Genomic DNA, 20,299 nt, shown 5'->3' on the forward strand with positions numbered 1-20,299 from the left:
CCCTTTAATAGTGTAGAATAGCATAACAAGAACCAATGGCTGGAAGTTAAAGCTAGAGAGATTCATACTGAACGTAAGGTACATAAGGAGGTTGATTAACCATTGAAACAAATTCCCAGTGTAATTGGTGGATTCGCCATGTCTTGGAATCTTCTAATCAAGCCTTTCTGGAAGATTCGTATTAGCCAATTACAAGTTGTTGGACTCAATACAAGGGTAACTGGGTGAAATGTAATGGCCCGTATGACGCAGGAGGTGAAACTAAAGGATCTAATTTTCCTTTCTGGCCTTAAACTTTATGAATCTCTGAAATCTAAAACAGAATAGTCCAGAGTCATCACCTATGACAAGCTCATATTAATGGTCTTCACATCTATGAATCTGTGAAATCTATGAACGTCAAGCACAGTGGTGTTCAATCCAGCTAGGAGACTCTGCTCCTCACAGAAGGGCCAAACTGAAGCCATTTTGTATTTCCCTGAACACAAAATGGGTTGAAGATTTTTTTTGCTTTAATAAGTTAAGTCACATTTCCTGTTTAGCAAATGCCTTCTGCACCCAAACTGTAGTGGTTAGCAGCTCCTCCTTATGAGACCAAATGACCGTGTATGTGGGGCTGTGCGCTCCCTCCCCCCCCGGTAATTCCCACCACCTTTCTCTATCGAGGTCATTAAGGAAATATCTTCCCACAGACCTTCCTTCTCAGAGAGTCCTTTACCTCCCTGTTCCTCAGGCTGTAGATCAGGGGGTTCAGCATGGGGATGACAATGGTGTAGAACACTGAGATGACCTTGTCCTGGTCCATTGAGTCCCCCGCTCTGGGCTTGATGTACATGAAGAAGACCGTGCCATAAAAGAGAAAGATGGCCACGAAGTGGGAGGCACAGGTGGACAGGGCCTTCCGGCGGCCCTCTGCTGAGCTCATCCTCCCAACGGTGACCAGGATGTAGCCATAGGATACCAGAATGATGGTCAAGGTGGTCATGGTTGCCAGGGCAGAGAAGATGTAGAGAATTACCTTGGCCGTGGTGGTGTCACTGCAGACAAGCTGCAGCAGAGGGGGGATGTCACAGAAATAGTGATTGATGTGGTTGGGGCCGCAGAAGGGCAGCCGGAAGACATTGCTGGTCTGCACGGCTGAGTTGGCCATGCTGAGGGTGTAGGCCACAGCCACCAGCCGTGTGCACATCCCCCTGGACATGAGAGTGTGGTAGAGAAGGGGGCGGCAGATGGCCACAAACCGGTCATAGGCCATGGCGGCCAGGAGCAGACACTCGGCTGTGCCATGGAGTAAGAAGAAAGCCATCTGTGCCACGCAGCCAGTGTAGGAGATGGACTTGTCGGTGGCGAGGAAATCAGCCAGCAGCCGGGGGGTGACCACGGAGGAGTAGCAGACGTCGACGAAGGAGAGCGTGCTGAGGAAGTAGTACATGGGGGTGTGGAGGTGGGGGTCAGCGTGGATCAAGGCCATCATGCCCAGGTTTCCCATCAGTGTCATGGTGTAAACGAGCAGGAAGGACACAAAGAGCAGCCCCTGCAGGTCTGTATGGTTCGTGAGGCCCAGCAGGATGAAATGGGTCACAGAGGTGTCATTCCCTCCAGCAGCCATTGCCTTGAGATGCTTCACCTGCCGAGGGGAGCAGACATTAGACACCTTTCAGTGAGACACAGTATATGGTTAGCGCTGGAGTCCCAGGCCCCGTGCCCACAGAACAGGGACAACATGGGCAGCAGGAGGTGTGCTGATCACCTCACCACTCTTTCTCAGACACACCCTGCCAATGTGCCTTCACCTTGAGGTAAGAGGCAAGAGTCGGTTCAGTCTCTGGCCCATCCCATGCTTGGCCTGCCGATCACCATTGCTAGCAGGAAAGCCAACTGGAGTCAGTTCTGACTGAGACTGTCGAGGTGAGACCGCTTGGCAAACTAGGGACTGGCCTTGGGCCCCCCCCCCCAATCTCATTCCATAGAGTTTATAGCTAGAAGGGCCCATTGTGATCATCTAGTCTGACCTCCTGTATAACACAAGCCATCAACTTTCATTCAGCCACCCTCATATTAAGCTCAAAGACTTTAGTTAGGTCAAAGCATTTCAGTCCTCAGGAGACTAAACTATTATGTGCCACAGGCAGAGGACAGATGAGACCAAGATGCCAGCAGTGCCTGAAGTCCCTGCAATGGCAGAGCGTTGATCAGGTAAAGTATACCCAGATGATCCCAGCAGGTGTGACCCACACCTCATGCTGAAGAGGAAAGCAAAACAACCCCAATCTCCCCGCTAATCTGACCTGGGAGAAAGTTCCTTCCTGACCCCAAATTTGGGGATTAGTTTGACCTTGAGCGTGCAAGCAAGATACACCAGCCAGATGCCCGAGAAAGACAATTCTCTGTACCACTTCATTGGTCCACCCTATCTGGTTTCCCATCTTCAGCTGTGGACGTTCTCTGCTGCTCCAGAGGAAGGCAAAAGAAAAAACCTGGTGCCCTCAACAGCTGTCGAACACAATGGCGGGACAACGCAGCCCACTCAGCCTCCAGGGGGAGCACAAAGCTCACAGACTCAGCCCCATGTTCCAGGAACCCCGGCTAAGCCAGACAGCATCTTCAGAGGACGGTGCTTTAAGGTTGGTCAGGACAAAAATAAGGCTGAAGCTACTGAAAATGAAAGATGAACTAATGAGGCACAAAGGTCTGACCTTAAAGCTACTGACATCAAAAAGAATCTCTCAACTGACTTCAATGAGTTTTGGATCAAGCTCCAAATCTTTAAACTGGCAAAAATCAAGACCCACTTACAACTGGCAAGAAGAACAAAGAGCAATGGTCTCAAGTTGCAGTGGGGGAGGTTTAGGTTGGATATTAGGAAACACTATTTCACTAGGAGGGTGGTGAAGCACTGGAATGGGTTACCTGGGGAGGTGGTGGAATCTCCTTCCTTAGAGGTTTTTAAGGCCCGGCTTGACAAAGCCCTGGCTGGGATGATTTAGTTGGGGATTGGCCCTGCTTTGAGCAGGGGGTGGGACTATATGACCTCCTGAAGTCCCTTCCAACCCTGATAGTCTATGATTCTATGATTCTATGGCTGGAGCCCTTTGCAGTCAGTTAAAAAGCCTCGTATGGACTGCAATCAATAATTATCATTATTCTGTATTTGCATTGTGGCAGGGCTATGCCGGCCGCTGTACCAATACAAAATAAAAAAGACAGTCTTTTGCCCCAAAACGCTTCCATTGGGCCTTGAATTAGGCCATTGGAGCTGACCAATGTCACTCAGGAACCAAATTCAGGCTCAGGCAATCTGGTGCCAGCACACTGACTGGGGAAGACTCAACTGCATTCATGAACGGCTCTTAAGTTTGGTTGAGCAGGACATCTCAGTGGAGTTAATTTACTTGGAAGTGCATAACTGTGTCCCATTACTCATAGATACCCACCTATCCTAAAGAAAGCAGGCAGAAAGGAAGGTCGGTCCAGTGGCACTAGCTTGGGATCCAAAAAACTCAGCTTCAAGTCCCTGCTCTACCACAGATTCCTTGTGAGAGTCAATTAAAGCTAGATTTTCAAGGTGCAGAGTTAGATGTGTAGGGGCTTCGGAGGCTCTTGAGGTACGTAATCACCTTTAGAAATCTGGCCCATAGCTTTTGCCTCCGTTCTCCCTCTGCCACAGAGGGGGTTGTGAATACAGCTGGGTGACATTCTTCAACAAAACCTTCTTTCAGTGAAAAACGCAGATTCAGGTCGACCGAAACATTTTGCAAATTTGTGGGAAATTAGCCAAATTGTTTCAGTCGAGGAAAAACCCAACAAAACAAAATCCCCCCAAAATCATCATTTTTCTTTTTTTTTTTTTTCAATTAAAACCAAATTTCCTATCATTCTGAAATTTCCATCAACTTCATTTAAATTTTTAAGAAAAATTTTTTAAAATGCTTGGCATTGAAACAAAATGTTTCATTTGACCCACGACAATTTTTTCCAACTTTTTAATTTGCTGAAAAAAGATTGAAATTCTTTTTCGGGACAATCCAAAACAATTATTTTGTTTCTGAACTGCCAGCAAACTGAAAAATCAGTTATTCGTCTGGCTCTAGTTGTGAGGGTAAATATATTAACGATTGTGAGGTACTCAGATACTGTGGTGATGCAGGCCATATAAGTGCCATAGATAGGTATAGTAACCAATACCTGTGACCGAGACAGAATTTTATATGCAGCCAGACAACAACAGATTATTCTCTGAGTGGATTCCCAGCTCCCCTGGTTGTCAGCACCAAGACACAAGGCAAATCTACAAAGGAGAGGATGCTTGTGATATCCAAGCAGCTAAAGACCCACCTTGCAGTAGAAACTCCTGCCCTTCTTGTTCTTGGACAGATGGCTGAAGACCAACTTGACCTGTGGAGACGCTGGGACTTTTCACCACAGACTCACCTAAGGAGCTTCATATCAGGGCTAGATGAGCCCTTTGGATTCTCCTCCCAAGTACACAACACAGTCAGTCACCTCAATCAAAGACCTAGAGACTCCCTGGTCTTGCACCTTATGTCATCACTTACCCCTGTGAAAAGCTAGAGTGAAATGCTGCCAGATCACAACGGCAGCTCTTTGCACACACTTTATGCTGAAGGTGAGTGACACACATAGTGCAGAGGCAGTTAAGAAGACGGCCAAAGTTGTTGCTCAGAGCTGCTCAGCGGCAGAGCGAGTGGCACAGCTTGGCAATTTTTATCCTTCAAAATTATCCCCTCATGTATCGCAACATCCATCCCCAAAGGAGCCCCCCACACTTCAGAAGTTTTCTGTATGTGTGCACACACTGGGGAAAAACACTGTTTAATAAGAACATAGGAATTGCCGTACCAGGTCAGACCTGTGATCCATCTAGCCTAGTCTCCTGTCTCCAACAGTGGTTGGTACCAGAAGATTCAGGGGAAGGTGCAAGAAACCCCAAGGCAGGCAGATTTGGGATGATCCCCCATGAAGGGTCAATCTTACCCCTAATAGTCTGATCTGTTTAATCCACAAAGCATGAGACTTAATCTCCCTTCCCTATCTCCCCTAGCCTTAACTATCTGGATATCCTTGTTAACCATATACACTTCCAGTCCCTCTTTGAATCTTGCTAAATTCTTGGCATCTGCAACATCTAGTAGCAGTGAGTTCCACGGGCTAATTATGTGTTGTGTGGGGAAAAAAATTTCTTTTGTCCTTTTTGAATGTGTCACATCTCCATTTCATTGAATGGCCCTTTGTTCTGGTGTTACTCACTGTTGACACAGACTAGCCCCTGGGCAATCCAGATAGCTTAGGGTTCTGGGGAATGGGATACTGACCCATCCAGTGCTGGGGTCATTGATTCCAGTCTAGTCCCAGATCTGTAGAGATCAAACTCTTATTGTGTGATGGCTGTTTGCTGGCCTCTGTGAAATGAGATGGAGATTCTCCATCTAGCTCCCAGAAGGACACATCTCAAAAACAACTGGCATCTCATGTTGCGAGTCTAGGCAGAGAGACCAAAGCTTGAATGGCCATGGGAACAGGACTCCTCTCTTGATCCTAAATCCTTCATGGTCTAGGCTGAGGTCCACTGGTAGGAAGAAGGGAGGGAGGGAGGGGTAGCGTGCATGTCTGGACTGTAGTGACCAGTCCACTTCTTAACAAACATTCTCTTTAAAACTGTTCTTTCACAATCCTAGATACTCAGTTTCACTGCCCTGATAGGCCCCACGCTGCACATGCGCTGGTTTGTTCATTGCCTGGGAATCCTGGAAACTAGCCGTTAAAACAAGGTCTCCACAGCACAGCAGTGTGGGGTGGGAAGGCTACGCCTCCTTGCCAGAAGGACCCCAATATCTGACAGCTGGGAAATTTTGGGGATGAAGTTTCTTCATGGGTAGAAAAGTAAGAACTTTTGCAGCCCCTTGCAGGCAATTGGTCTCAATGTTCTCAGGACCAGACAGGATTAGAAGGTGCCAAGGATCTTGTTGGACATTTAAGACAAAGGAGAGATGCTTGGCCAGGTGACTTTCAAGTCAACTTGCAGAGACCAGGTGACTTTCTCTGGCAGGTGACATGCCAATGGAAACCACTAGGACACAAGGGGGCGTGCATGGTTCTCCTTCCAGCAGCTGCTCCATCTCTCTCTTGCAGGAAGGAAGACACTCCTGGGGTCAGGGCTGCATGAAGGGTCTGGATACCCCAGAAGCAGCTAGAGGGTGATCCTGCCACTGTGTGAGCATCCCAGCTCTCACACAGTTTGATGGTACTTTTCCTCCCAGTGCCCTGATCTCACCCGTCAGTATCTTCTTTGGAAGTTGGGTACTATCATTGACGGCATTATTGAGTGACCTGTCACTTGCACGTCCATGCACCTGCACACGAAGGCACATAACTGCACACAAATGAGCTCGCACATGCACACCAACACACACAGCTGCATGCAAACAAGTGTGCACACACATACACATGCACGCATGCACACACACACATACATGCACACAAATGTGCAAATATGCACACGTACACACACAGCTGCCCACAAATGAGTACATGCATGCACACATGCACTTGAACACACAAATGAGCACACACTGGCACACAAACACACACATTCACACAGGCAAACACGCGCACACGTGCATGCACACAAACACACACACAGAGCTGCACGCCAATGAGCTCACATGCACATGCACGAAAACGAGTATATAGGCACACGCATGCACACAGCTGCATGTAAATCATCAGACACGCACACACTCAAACACCGCTGCATGCAAATGAGCACACGCTCATGCATGCACACATGCGCATACACACACATGCACACAAATGAGCACACATGCACAACACACACACACACATTACCCAATGGATTTCCAGCATCACCACCACACACACACACACACAAGCTCCTCAAGTGTGTAGGGGGAGCGGGGAGGACAACCCTTTGCACCCCCAAGATGGCATTAGCAACAATAAACCAAGGTGACCAAACCTTGTCAGTGGTGTCCCCCATCCATGGGCCAGACTCACTGGATGCATCCTGCCAGTTATTACGACCAGTATCAAGCCACAGACCTTCCTGCCTCCCCCTTTCCCCCGCCCAAGCTGCATGGGTATTAAAACTATAGATAGGCTTGGAAGGATGATTTTTATCAGTAAATGCTGGTAAGCATCATTTTCACCACACACACAAACCCAATGACAAAACATTTCCACCCCTGATAACAGAAAGTTACAGACAAGCAAAGTCTGCTTGAGAACTTATCGGAGTTTGATTTAAGGCTATTGACTCCGCATATTTCGACATGTGACGTTGACAATCTGTGTTTGAACGGCGCTAAACCGTTAACTTTTTGAATCTCGACATCGACTGTCATTGCATAATTATTGCCTGACACCTCCATCATTGCCAACAACTGGGCAAATTTACTTTGCCACACACACAAAAAATGCTTAAACCCCATAATTTTGTGCAACTCTGAAAATTTAAATTGGAACAAATATGCTTTAAAATAAACATTGATATTATCCATCACAAAAATAAAATTTGAATTCTGCCAAGCCCGCTATAGAAAATCTCTCTGTTTTACACTCCTCCTCCCACCTCCCACTCATGGGAGCATTGAGCTCAACCCTTTAGGCATATGTTTATAGCTGTCCTTGTGTGTCGAGCTGCGACAGCCTTCGTATGTGTCATGCTGAGAATGAGTTTGTAGGTGGGCAAATGCTACCGGCCAGGGACAGCCTCCTGGGTGACATGAGGAGAGGAAGACCATATCTGCTGGATTCGCCGAGGGTCTGTTTTCACGCCTCCTTGGGACACTCATTTCACCTCCACTAAGCTGAGCCAACCATGCAGAACTCCAGCAATTGAGCTCTGAAAGGACTTTGAACCCGGCCTCCCAGAACACAGACAGGAACCAGCAGAAATGCAGGAAAGAGGCGCAGCAAATTCAGATAACGAAAGAATATTTTCATTTTCCAACATCTTGGTGCCAATTGGCTTGTTTATTTCCTTTAGGGGTTCAAATTTGCATATGAAAATGTGCATGCTAATTTGCATAAACAAGTAGAGCTAGTTGAAAATTTTCCAGTGGCCCATTAGTCTGCCAGAAAATGCCACTTGTCAAAACCCAAACTTTCTGCAGGAATGTGTCAATTCCAATGAAATTTTGTTTTTTAAAAAAATTGTGGGGACGGGGAAGGCATTTTGATGCGGAGGATATGTACCATTTTGGGAATGTAACACTTCCACGTGACCTTTCGTTTCAAAATTGATTTTTATTTTGTATTATAAAAATGTTTAACATGTAAAAAGTCACTTTTCATCTCTAGCTCTCCAAGCACACTGCAAGCTTTAATGGTTTTACACTCACATCCCTGCAAGATAGGACCGTGCGGATAGCTCCACTTTTTATCATACAAATGAATGTAAAAAAAGGGAAACCGAGGCACAGAGAGGCTATGTGACTTACCCAAGGTCACATAGCAAGTCTGTAGCAGAAAAGAGAAGAGGGCCCAGGTCACCCAAGTCCGAACCACTGCAGCATCATTCCTCTAGCTTGAGGGTCTGTCTACACAGCAATCAGAGGTATGACTGCAACACTGGTAGGCATGCCCAGCTCAAACAATGGGTGGCAGCGTAGCCACCTGAAGACTTGCCCAAAGTCCTAGGCAGAGTTGTAGGGCCCAGTGGTTCTCATTTGCAGACCCCTACTAAATTTCGAATGGAGGTGTGGATCCCTTTGGAAATCTATTCTCTGGATAGTTGAGTTCCGTTCAGTCCGTTTTCAGTCTCAATCTTTCACAAACCCCTTAGACCAGTGGTCTCCAACCTTTTTACGCCCAAGATCATTTTTTGAATTTAAGGGCAACCCAGGATCTACTCCGCCCCTTCCCCAAAGCCTCACCCTGCTCACTCCATCCCCTCCCCTCTCCGCTGCTCTCTCTCCCCCACCCTCACTCACTTTCACCAGGCTGGGGTAGGGGTTTGGGGTTTGGGAGTGGGTGCTGGCTCTGGGCTGGGGCCGAGGGGTTTGCAGTGAGGGAGGAGGCTCTGAGCTGAACCTGGGGCAGGGAATTGGGGTGCAGGAGGGGGTGAGGGGTGCAAGCTCTGGGAGGGAGTTTGGGTGCAGGAGGGGCCTCCAGTCTGGGGCAGAGTGTTGGGGTGCAGGAGGGGGTGTGGGGTGCAGGCTCTGGAAGGGAGTTTGAGTGGAGGGGGGGTACGGGTGCTGGCTCTGGGAGGGGGCTCAGGGTTGGGGTGTGGCCTCCTGCCGGGCGGCACTTACCTCCGGCTGCTTCTGTTCCATGGTGTGGCATGGCTACCACTAAGGCAGGCTTCCTGCCTACCCCGGCCCCATGCCACTCCTGTGTCCCCTGGTGGGGGGGCACATGGCTCCATGTGCTGCCCCTGTCTGCAAGCACCACCCCAGCAGCTCCCATTACCCACAGATCCCTGTTCCCCACCAATAGGAGCTGCAGGGGTGGTGCTTGCAGACAGAAGCAGCGCGCAGAGGGAGATTCCTGCCCCCCCCCCAGGGCTCTGGGAGCCAGGGCAGGCAGAGAGCTTGCCTTAGCAGCAGCCCTGCTACACTGACGGAAATCGCAATCCAGTGGGAGATCCTCTAGGATCGACTGGTTGGTGACCACTGCCTTAGACATACTCTGAGGACCCCCAAGGGTCAGTGGACCACAGTTTGAGAACCACTGACCTGGCCCATGCTTCTGTGGCTTCACTGCTATTGTAGATGAGCACTCGTTGGGGAATGTCTATAGCCACACCTCTGATTGCAGTGTAGACATACCCTCTCTATTTAGTTTTTGGAGAATGTTGGGGAAACTTCCTGGGGCAAGTGCTGGAGGAACCAACTAGGAGCCATGCTCCTCTTGACCTGCTGCTTACAAACAGGGAAGAATCGGTAGGGGAAGTAGAAGTGGGTGGCAACCTGGGCAGCAGTGACCATGAGATGGTCAAGTTCAGGATCCTGACAAAAGGAAGAAAGGAGAGACGGAAAATATGGACCCTGGACTTCAGAAAAGCAGACTTAGATTCCCTTAGGGAACTGATGGGCAGGATCCCCTGGGAGGCTAATATGAGGGGGAAAGGAGTCCAGGAGAGCTGGCTGTATACATCCTCCTCCTGAACTTACTGCCAGAGATTTGGACACTGTCCAGGATGGCAACAGTACATGTAAAATCCCTGTTTGTCTCTGGTCAGATCCCTTCCCAGTACCTTTAAACCTTATGGTGTCATTCATGGGTGTTTTAGCAAAGTTTGGGGTTCCTGGGCCCTGGGTGCCTGAAAACAAGTATCATTAACAGAATGCAGATAGAATCATTGGTCAAACTGTAGGAGTCTTGGCATTTAGCCAACAATGCCAGGAGGCATCGTGCCTCCGTTTCCCCTTCCACACAGCAGCATGGGCCTGTTATGCTTTTGCTGCTGTGCCAAGCTTCCAGCCTGTTTACAGGTATAAGCTGAAAAGCAACGTGCTTGTGGGACTGCTTTGTCACCATCCCCAGCATGTACAAATGTTTTTTTCCCCCCAAATCAGGTATGTCCCATATCTTTAAAGGGTTTACCACTAGTATTAACTCCTTTATCTTGACCCATAGATGAAGTAGCAAAAGACACAAGATGAACAGCAAATCTACGGCGGAAAGGATTTGTTCACTCGGTTTAGCTTGTTTAGTGTCTATTGCATTGCCCCATTCCTTTGTGTACCAGGCACTCTGAAGAAGATTCTTCTGCTTCTTTGGAGAGGGCTTTCAATTCAGGCATGTCTTTGAGGCTTTGGCACGGAAAGGGTGCACTGCAACCATGCCTGCCCTCGGTCCCTCCCTCCGGAATTTCTTTGGGTTGGACCCCACCCCCTTGTGAAGCTTCCCAAATGCAAAGTTTTTCTCCCCCCAGCCTTGAAGAGATAGTATTATCTTTTACAAGGGTAGCAGGAATAACATCTTTAATGGGGTGCTTTGGATTGGTAAGATTCCCTTGGTTACCCCACTCTCTGCTCCCAACAGGTCAGCTGGGTGGACTCTCCCCTCCAGGAGATCTGTCAGCAGCTGGGATGGCCTCCTCATTACAGGGTGGAACAAATCTCCTCCCCAAGGCAGACGATCATAGGACAGGAGCTGACTCTATCCAGCCCCTCCCACAGGGACTTGCCTTGAGTCCCGGGGCTACAGGAACGGCTTTCGACCGCCCCTTCCCCCAAAGCTGCATTTTCCACTGTTACAGAGGAATTAAAGAGACACTCTCCTATTCCCCCAGCAGAACATGTGACTTCACCCTCCCCTCTGGAACTTTCAGCACAAGATTCCTTCCTCCTGCTAACCAACCCTGGGACAGATTCTGCCACATCAAAGAAATCATTCCTCAGTAGAAACGGTGCAAAATTGTGTGCCACTGTTGCAACAGTCAGCTCAGGCTGCAAATCACCAGTTTCCATGTGTACCTTAGCTAAAGGTGCAAGGACTTTGTAACCTCCCACCAGTTCTAATTCTGCCATTTGCCCTGGCAACAAATCCTTCTCATGGATCAGGTCCCTCCTGACCACAGAAATTTCTGCACCCGTGTCCCTCCATCCTAGGAGTACCTTACCATTAAGTTTAACAGCATGCATATGCTCACTGCTTGGTTGTGTAGAAGCATCCTTTACAAATCCTGTGTGGAAAGAGGCATTAGCCTGAGCTACCCCTGTGCTCTGAGAAACAGCACCTTCACGTGTTACCTGCTGCCTGTTCCCACTCAGCCAAGGACATTTATTCCTCAGGGATAAATCAGTGTTTTTGCTTTCCACCAATCCTGTACCCCTCTGCCAGTGGTTTTGAAGCACTTGGAGGAGAGGAAGGTGACCAGGAACAGTCAACATGGATTAACCAAGGGCAAGTCATGCCTGACCAACCTGATTGCCTTCTGTAATGAGATAACTGGCTCTATGGATATGGGGAAACGGTGGATGTGATATATCTTGACTTTAGCAAAGCTTTTGATACAGACTCCCACACTATTCTTGCCAGCAAATTAAAGAAGTATGGATTAGATTAATGGACTATAAGGTGGATAGAAAGATTGTCGGGCTCAACGGGCAGTGATCAATGACTCAATGTCTAGTTGGAAGCCGGTATCAAGTGGAATGCCCCAGGGGTCGGTCCTGGGGCCAGTTTTGTTCAACATCTTTATTAATGATCTGGATGATGGGATGGACTGCACCCTCAGCAAGTTCGCAGATGACACTAAACTGGGGGGAGAGGTAGATACTCTGGAGGGTAGGGATGGGGTCCAGAGTGACCTAGACAAATTGGAGGATTGGGCCAAAAGAAATCTAATGAGGTTCAACAAGTGCAGAGTCCTGCACTTAGGAAGGAAGAATCCCATGCACCGCTACAGGCTGGGGACTGACTGGCTAAGCGGCAGTTCTGCAGAAAAGGACCTGGGGATTACAGTGGATGAGAAGCTGGATATGAGTCAGCAGTGTGCCCTTGTTGCCAAGAAAGCTAATGGCATATTGGGCTGCATGAGTAGGAGCATTGCCAGCAGATCGAGGGACGTGATTATTCCCCTCTATTCGGCACTAGTGAGGCCACATCCGGAGTATTGTGTCCAGTTTTGGTCCCCCCACTGCAGAAGGGATGTGGACAAATTGGAGAGGGTCTAGCGGAGGGCAACGAAAATGATTAGGGGGCTGGGGCACATGACTTACGAGGAGAGGCTGAGGGAACTGGGGTTATTTAGTCTGTAGAAGAGAAGAGTGGGAGCAGGACCAGCTCCAGGGTTTTTGCAGCCCCAAGCGGCGGGAAAAAAAAAAAAGCCACAATTGCAATTGCGATCGGCGGCAGCTCCACCGCGCCGCTTTCTTCTTCCACGGGAATTCGGCAGCAGGTCCTTCCCTCCAAGAGGGACTCGCCGCCGAATTGCCGCCGAACAGCCCGACATGCTGCCCCTTCCCCTTGGCCGCCCCAAGCACCTGCTTGCTGGGCTGGTGCCTGGAGCCAGCCCTGAGTGGGGGGGGATTTGATAGCAACCTTCAACTACCTGAAGGGAGATTCCAAAGAGGATGGAGCTCGGCTGTTCTCAGTGGTGGCAGATGACAGAACAAGGAGCAATGGTCTCAAGTTGCAGTGGGGGAGATTTAGGTTGGATATTACGAAACACTATTTCACTAGGAGGGTGGTGAATCACTGGAATGGGTTCCCTAGGGAGGTGGTGGAATCTCCTTCCTTATAGGTTTTTAAGGCCTGGCTTGACAAAGCCCTGGCTGGGATGATTTAGTTGGTGTTTGTCCTGCTTTGAGATGGGGGTTGGCCTAGATGATCTCCTGAGGTCTCTTCCAACCCTAATATTCTATGATTCTATCGAAACACAATGTTACCAGTGACCTGAAACTACTTTCCTAAACATTTTCTCTCAGGAAATGTCACAATACTTTGGTTTTGTTCTGGTGCAGAAGGAAAACAAATGTTGAAACCGTGGAGTTTCTTGCAAAAGGGCAATTTGGGTTTCCACAAAGCTCTAATAACAGCCCATCTCCGCTCTCCCAGCCCCTGCCTCCCCGACATTTAAATCATCAGTCCAGTGCCAGACGCCTCTGCACACCACTACCCTCTCTTCGTGACACACATGGCATCACTTCCGAGGATACCAGTGCAGTTTTCTTCAGTGTTAATAAATCCCCAGTGCCTAGCACTACTTAGTGGCCTTTTAGTCACCATTGCTCCAGCAAGCTGCAGAACAACATGTGGTCATGAAAACAACTTCCTAATGAGGCCCTTTGCGCCCCCTAACAATACTTAGCAGGGTCCCAAGAGCAGGGGGAGTTTCCTGCGGAGCACTGAAAACTATTCTCTCCCTCTTTCCATGCCATGGAGAAACTTCATTCATCTTTGGGCAGCTTTGGGGCTCAGCAGCTCATGATCTTCGTAGTCAGCAGCCAGCCTCCCCCTGGGCTGTTGGCAAAGCGTGCAGTAAATATCCCCTATGGATGATTGGTGACGTTTATTGGGGGTCTCGGGGAATTTTACTCGCCGTAGAAGGTGTCGCACTGGCAGCCTGCATACCGATGCGTCTTCACTGAAAAGTTACCCCGAGTTATAACTCAAGTGGCGCCTCTAACCCGAGTCCCATCCACACACAAAAACCCCGGTGATGCTTTTAACTCCATTTGGCTGGTCCATCAGGGGAATATTGGCTAAATTCAAGGGAGCACAACTCACCAGCTGCTCACACCACCACTCTGCAGTGAGGACGCAAGCCAGTGCCTCCCAAGTGTCCTCCAATGCCTTTCCACCATCCCCCTGGGTGCCCAGGAAGGGACAGACAAGTTCTGCCACAATTCACTGGGAAAGGATTCGTAGAGTGGCTCCACTTGCTGCCTCGCTACGATCCAGGAGCTGTGCCCCATTAGTGCCACACAGAAGGGAGTGCAGTGTCCGCGAGGACACTGAGCTTGGCTCACTCCAGAGGAGTCACTCCAGTGTTGATAACTCGAGTTAACCCTGCAGAGAAGATACAGCCGTCAACTCCAAAGCAGGCACAGCGTAGGCAGACGCAGCGTAAGTGCCCCCTGAACCAACCTGCCTCAGCCCTGACCCGGTGGGATATCCGTCTACTCTCATGGCTGCACTGGATTAATTAAGCCAGTTTAACATCACATCTTTCATTAAACTGGTGTCGCTTCTGTGTGTAGAGAAGCCCTAAGGGTGGAATGGAGTTTGGTCTCCGTGTTCTGGTCCCATCCTGCCTTCTCTGCCACTGGCAGCAGGAGGGACAATCTGGACTAGTTGTGAGGGTGCTTTTATGGTGCTGCCACTCAGAATGGGCCCATGACCCCAGTAACTCACCAACCCTCACAACTGTATTGCAAGTCTCAAGATATTGGCTGTTTTCCTTAAAGCCTCATCTCCTGGATCCAGAGGACTACAGCTTTAATTTAAAAAAAAAGTAACTTTCTAGCCCGCTCCTGGTTGCAGAGATAAGTTTGCAAATATCACCCCTAAACAATACAAAAGCCAGGAGGTGAATAAACAGAACCCAAAATGCAGGAGTAGTATTTTTAATCTCATGATTTGTAAAACAATCTCATGATTTGGGGTGCCTGACTCTTGATTTGTGACTGCTTGGGCTTGGCGATGCTGAGCTCATTTCACAGAGGTCACAACCAAAGTTGGTCAGGAATTTTCCAATGAAACAGAGTTTGGGCAGAAAATGTCAATTCGTCAAACCCAAACCATCTCACGGGAACATCTCAAGTTCAGACTTTTGTGGAATTACAGGCAGGATTACGCCTGACTCCTCACCCCACTGGCTCTGGTGGGGACCTTGGAGAGAGGGCGATGCTCTATAAACATCAGGACTCTGACTGCAAAGGAAATGAATCGAGATGCTGCGTGGCTCACTCTGACATGCTCTCCACCTGGGCGGCTCTGATCAGTTCTGTGCCCGAGACAATGTGCTCCATGGTGTCTGGGGGGAGAAAGCCCCATACCTAGATGGAGACACTTAAGTGAGTCGGACTTGGGAGCAAGGAGAAGCCACTGCATCTCCACAGGGGTGAAAGCAAGAGCAAGAGCAAGTCCTGAGATAGTGCCATGATGCTGAGGAGCTGGTGCTGCTGAGGCAGGTCTATGACTGGGTAGATTTGCAGGCTCAGGGGGGAGAGATGACCGACTCTTGAACGCTTGCTACCATCTCTCACAAGGCCAGGTCTCACTTCAGGCCACCCAACAGATTTGCCCGTTACTTTGGGGTATGCTCGTTTATTAGGGTTACTCTTCTGTTCGGGTGCTGTGTGTGTGTGTGTAACTCCATCAATGTATTGCTTGTGTCACCCGTGTTCTCACACAGCGCTCTACTTCTCCCTTCTGCAAGTTCCCTCTCAATGGAGCTATCCTGCAGGACCTAGGTTCCCCAGGGCTGAGTTCTTCCAGTCCCACAATCAGACAAACACACACACACACATTAACAGAGTGCATCTGAGAGGACCAGGTTAATCAGCACTCCCAAGCCGACACCCCATATGTCCCCGGACTCAGCAGGCTGGATCGAACAGCACCTCCATGCTGTCACCCTCATATGTCCCAGGGTCAGCACGTCCCTAGCCCCACTTTCACGTTACAATTGTTCTGGTAGTAACCCACGTGATGAGCAAACCCCACAGGATTTTTGGATGCTGCAGGGAACTTTAGCTTAGAAATGAGGAGCATTGCTGCAGACCGAATGGGGAAGCCAAAAAACACCCACAGGGGAGGATGGGAGGGAGAGAGTATGAGGTGGACTATAAGGTGGATAGAAAGCTGGCTAGATTGTCGAGCTCAATGGGTTGTGATCAACTGCTCAATGTCTAGTGCCACGGGGTCGGTCCTGGGGCCAGTTTTGCTCAACATCTTTATTAATGATCTGGATGATGGGATGGATTGCACCCTCAGCAAGTTCACAGATGACACTAAGCTGGGAGGAGAGATAGATACGCTGGAGAGTAGGGATAGGGTCCATGCACTGCTACAGGCTGGGGACCGACTGGCTAAGCAGCAGTTCTGCAGAAAAGGACCTGGGGATTACAGTGGATGAGAAGCTGGATATGAGTCAGCAGTGTGCCCTTGTTGCCAAGAAGGCTAATGGCATATTGGGCTGCATTAGTAGGAGCATTGCCAGCAGATGAGGGAAGTGATTATTCCCCTCTATTCGGCACTGGTGAGGCCACATCTGGAGTATTGCATCCAGTTTTGGGCCCCTCACTACAGAAAGGGGGTTCCAAAGAGGATGGCTCTAGACTGTTCTCAATAGTGGCAGATGACAGAACAAGGAGTAATGGTCTCAAGTTGCAGTGGGGGAGGTTTAGGTTGGATATTAGGAAAAACTTTTTCACTAGGAGGGTGGTGAAGCACTGGAGGTGGTGGAATCTCCTTCCTTAGAGGTTTTTAAGGTCAGGTTTGACAAAGCCTTGGCTGGGATGATTTAGTTGGGAATTGTTCCTGCTTTGAGCAGGGGGTTGGACTAGATGATCTCCTGAGGTCCCTTCCAACCCTGATATTCTATGATTCTATGATTCTATCTGAGTTTGACACACACACAAAAAAAACCCCTGCATCTTGGGTACAATTTTCCACACAAAGTCAGCGAAGGCAAAGTTCAGTTTTTCTACAACTGTCCCCTATCCCCTTTGTACATCTGCTACGCTTTGCCTTACTCCAGGTGTGACATTTTACATCGTAAAGTGCAAGAGAACCCACTGGTGAGTGTGTGACACAGACCTCGCTCTCTGTTACAGCCCCAGCTAAGCTGGCTTGACTCTTAAGCTGTAGCAGCTCAAAGTTGCTGGGGCTGTCACAGACTCAGATCCTCTGTGGACCAGACACAGAAGAGGGGCCGACGACACACACGTTCGCCAGTGGGTTACACAATTCTACCGTGCAAAGTGGCTGCAGGCTGCATCCTGTCACGTATACCCACATTGAGTCATGCCTCACTCTACAAGTCACTGAGGGTGGGAGGTGAAAGTGATGGGGCTGTCCAGAACCAGGATCTGGCCTGCAAAATCGATATCACTGCCAAGAAGAAAATACCCCAGCTTGACTCTCCGAATCCAGGCTGAGAAAAGAGCTGATTACTTGTAAACTGAGCACACCCTGAATCTGAGTTGGAATCCTTCCCATCCCATGCCATTAGACATCACTTAGGGCAAAAATAAAACTCCACTACCCCATCTATCCTGGGGCACTTTTTGCATATCATCCGTATTGTTGAGCCCTATAAGTTTTCCCTCTCTGAGTAGGGTTCAACAGAGTGACTCCCCTTTGGTTGGTCCCTTTTGCATGTTCCTCCACCCTGCCATGGCGGACGCTCTGCTTGCATTCATAACACATGTCCCAGGGATTTCCATTTTCTTTTCTGGAAAACTTTGGGGAGGAGGATGTATTCAGGGCCGGCTCCAGGCACCAGCCCAGCAAGCAGGTGCTTGGGGCGGCCAAGGGGAAGGGGCAGCACGTCAGGCTCTTCGGCGGCAATTCAGCGGCGAGTCCCTCGGTCCCTCTCCGAGGGAAGGACCTGCTGCCAAATTGCCGCCGAAGAAGAAAGCGGCGCGGTAGAGCTGCCGCCGATCGCAATCGCGGCTTTTTTATTTTTTTCCGCCGCTTGGGGCGGCAAAAACCCTGGAGCCAGCCCTGGATGTATTGAGTTCTCCGATGGAGCTTGGCATTTGTTCCAATGTTCAACACTTACTAATTTTTCTAAGGCATTTGCTTTCAAAGGCATTTAGACGTCTCTCTGGGCCTTTGGTGGACTGAGCTCACTTTGGCGAATTGAGCACTGACTGTGGATATTATTGGAAAAAGACAACATATGCCCATTAGGCACTTACCCCAACAATTTTGACACAGTCACTTTTCAGAGTCAAGCCACCGCTCAATACGTGGCTGAGTTGCAGGTGCGGTGAGAGGCAGAATTCCTGAATTTGGGGGCGCTGGAAAATCTCACTACTCATGTTGTATTAACAGAGATGTTTCACATTTGATTTCCTGAGGGGGTTTCGCCCCTTACAAAAAAAGCAGGTGAACATCAGTGACTCTCAGAACGGATGAAACATCCATGACCACACACAAAAATAAACACATGTATGTTTATATGAACGTTAAAGACAAGATTCAGGCAGTTCTGCACCTGATAATCTGTCACAACTGGGTCATGGGCCAGCCAGACCGAGTGGTCAGAGCCAGTGCCGGAGTCCACAGTCAAGGAACAGGAGCTAAGAGTTGGCTTGATCAGGATACCAGAAGCAGGAGACAAACTTGAAAGCAGAACCACAAATTGGTAACCAGAGTCAGGCCACGTTGGGATACCCAGGGGTCAGAGGCAGGAGGCAGCCCAGAGATAGGAACCTCCAGTCAGAGAAGCCAGGGGATCAGGAGCAACATAGATCCCAAAGCTGCAGGACAACTTCCTCTTCCTGTGCTGTGTCTACAAAGAAGCTGTGGACCAATCAGGACCCCCAGCATCCTGCCAATCAGATTCCAGGACTGGAGTCCTCATCTTCTGCCCTAGCAGCGCTATTAGCAGCTGTCGGGGGGATAAATGGGCAGGTACTAGCGCCTAAGAGCCCTGTGGACCAGGGTTCAAGACCCGTAGTTCCTGACAACAGAAACACAGTTCTGGCCGGTCTCTATCAAAGCTGAGCAGGAAATGGTTTTCCCATCCTGTGAGAATTTTAGAGATTTCAAAAATTTGTCCTTTACCAAATCGTGTTGAACAATCAAAACCTCGAAATTTTCCATAAACTGAAAAAAACAGCAGGGGGGAAAATCAGCCCAGGTTAATGAAAATGTGTCATTTAGATTTTGACCTTTTCATTTAATTGTGGGGGAGTTGTTTTGTTTTGTTTTTTGGTCTAATTAGTTTACAATTCAAAAAGTTATGATAATTTAGAATGGCAGGCGCACCCCCCCACAGAGCTCCTTCTGTGTGAGCAAAGGGCCCATGGGTTGGACTCTGCTGTTCGTCAGACACACACACACGGTCTGGGTTGGGGTTAGGGGGACTTTTCTGTTGAGCAGCAGAGAGGAGGCAACATCATTGGATTGGAAACCTGTGACCCAGAAACCTCACTGTGCCAACTGGAAGAAGGCACAGGGATACATAGGGTTACAGGGACCCCTTAGTTTCACCAAAAGGGGTCACATAAGGTTTGTAATAAAAGCATGTGTCACATTGGTCATCATAATCCTTGCAAAATGCAGGTGCAAATAATGTGCCAGGAGTTGGGACGCCAGAACAGGGGGAGCCAAGGGGCCATGGCCCCATTACTTTTTACCGGCCATAAGGATGAGTGACGGGGGCAAGAGGGGGCAGAGAGGAGTACATGGGAGGTAGGATCTTGGGGGGAAGTGGCAGCATGAGGGCGAGGCCTCAGGGGGCAGGGGCCACAGTTCAGGCACCAGTGGCTCACTCACTTTTAGGGACCTTCCATCGCCCCTGAGTTACGTATGTGTAACCCACACACCTCCTGGGTGTGGCGTTCTGTCCCATCTAGTGGCACCGAGACCACTTAGAGAGAGAGATTAAGAAGTCTGCTCTACAGCCTTCACTAAGAGGCATAGGGCTTTTAGCTCCGGAGGTCCCAGGTTCCATCCTGCCTGCCAACAACCAGGGTCTGTTGGTGTTACAAGTGGGATGGGACCTTTGGAGCTTAGTGCATGAGCTAAAAGCTACACAAGCCACAGCAACTTGCCCGGTGTCTCATCTGCTTCCTGCTCCCCATTGAGCACTTCTGGAGTGGAGAAAAGTTCCTGGCTGCCTGCCCCA

General features: G+C 49.2%; 1 protein-coding gene across 2 annotated transcripts; it reads right to left on the reverse strand.

The window, feature by feature from the left end:
* Positions 1 to 670: 670 nt before the first annotated feature.
* LOC103306342 (olfactory receptor 5B21-like) lies at positions 671 to 8,426 on the reverse strand. 2 transcript variants are annotated; one of them, XM_065595795.1, is made up of 2 exons: positions 8,417 to 8,426; positions 671 to 1,596 (listed from the first exon to the last, which is right to left on the reverse strand). In XM_065595795.1, the coding sequence occupies exons 1-2, from the start codon at positions 8,424 to 8,426 to the stop codon at positions 671 to 673; spliced, it is 936 nt and encodes a 311-aa protein (XP_065451867.1). The 2 variants fall into 2 exon arrangements, with proteins under 2 accessions (XP_065451867.1, XP_008169942.2); XM_008171720.2 differs by lacking the exon at positions 8,417 to 8,426 and having other exon boundaries at positions 671 to 1,609.
* Between the last annotated feature and the right edge of the window lie 11,873 nt (positions 8,427 to 20,299).

This window comes from Chrysemys picta, chromosome 4 (genome assembly GCF_011386835.1).
Source record: "Chrysemys picta bellii isolate R12L10 chromosome 4, ASM1138683v2, whole genome shotgun sequence".
NCBI classification, from domain to species: Eukaryota; Metazoa; Chordata; order Testudines; family Emydidae; genus Chrysemys; species Chrysemys picta.

Excerpts from the sequence above, each read along its gene's own strand:
- LOC103306342 (XM_008171720.2), bottom strand. The coding sequence starts at position 1,609 with ATGGCTGCTGGAGGGAATGACACCTCTGTGACCCATTTCATCCTGCTG.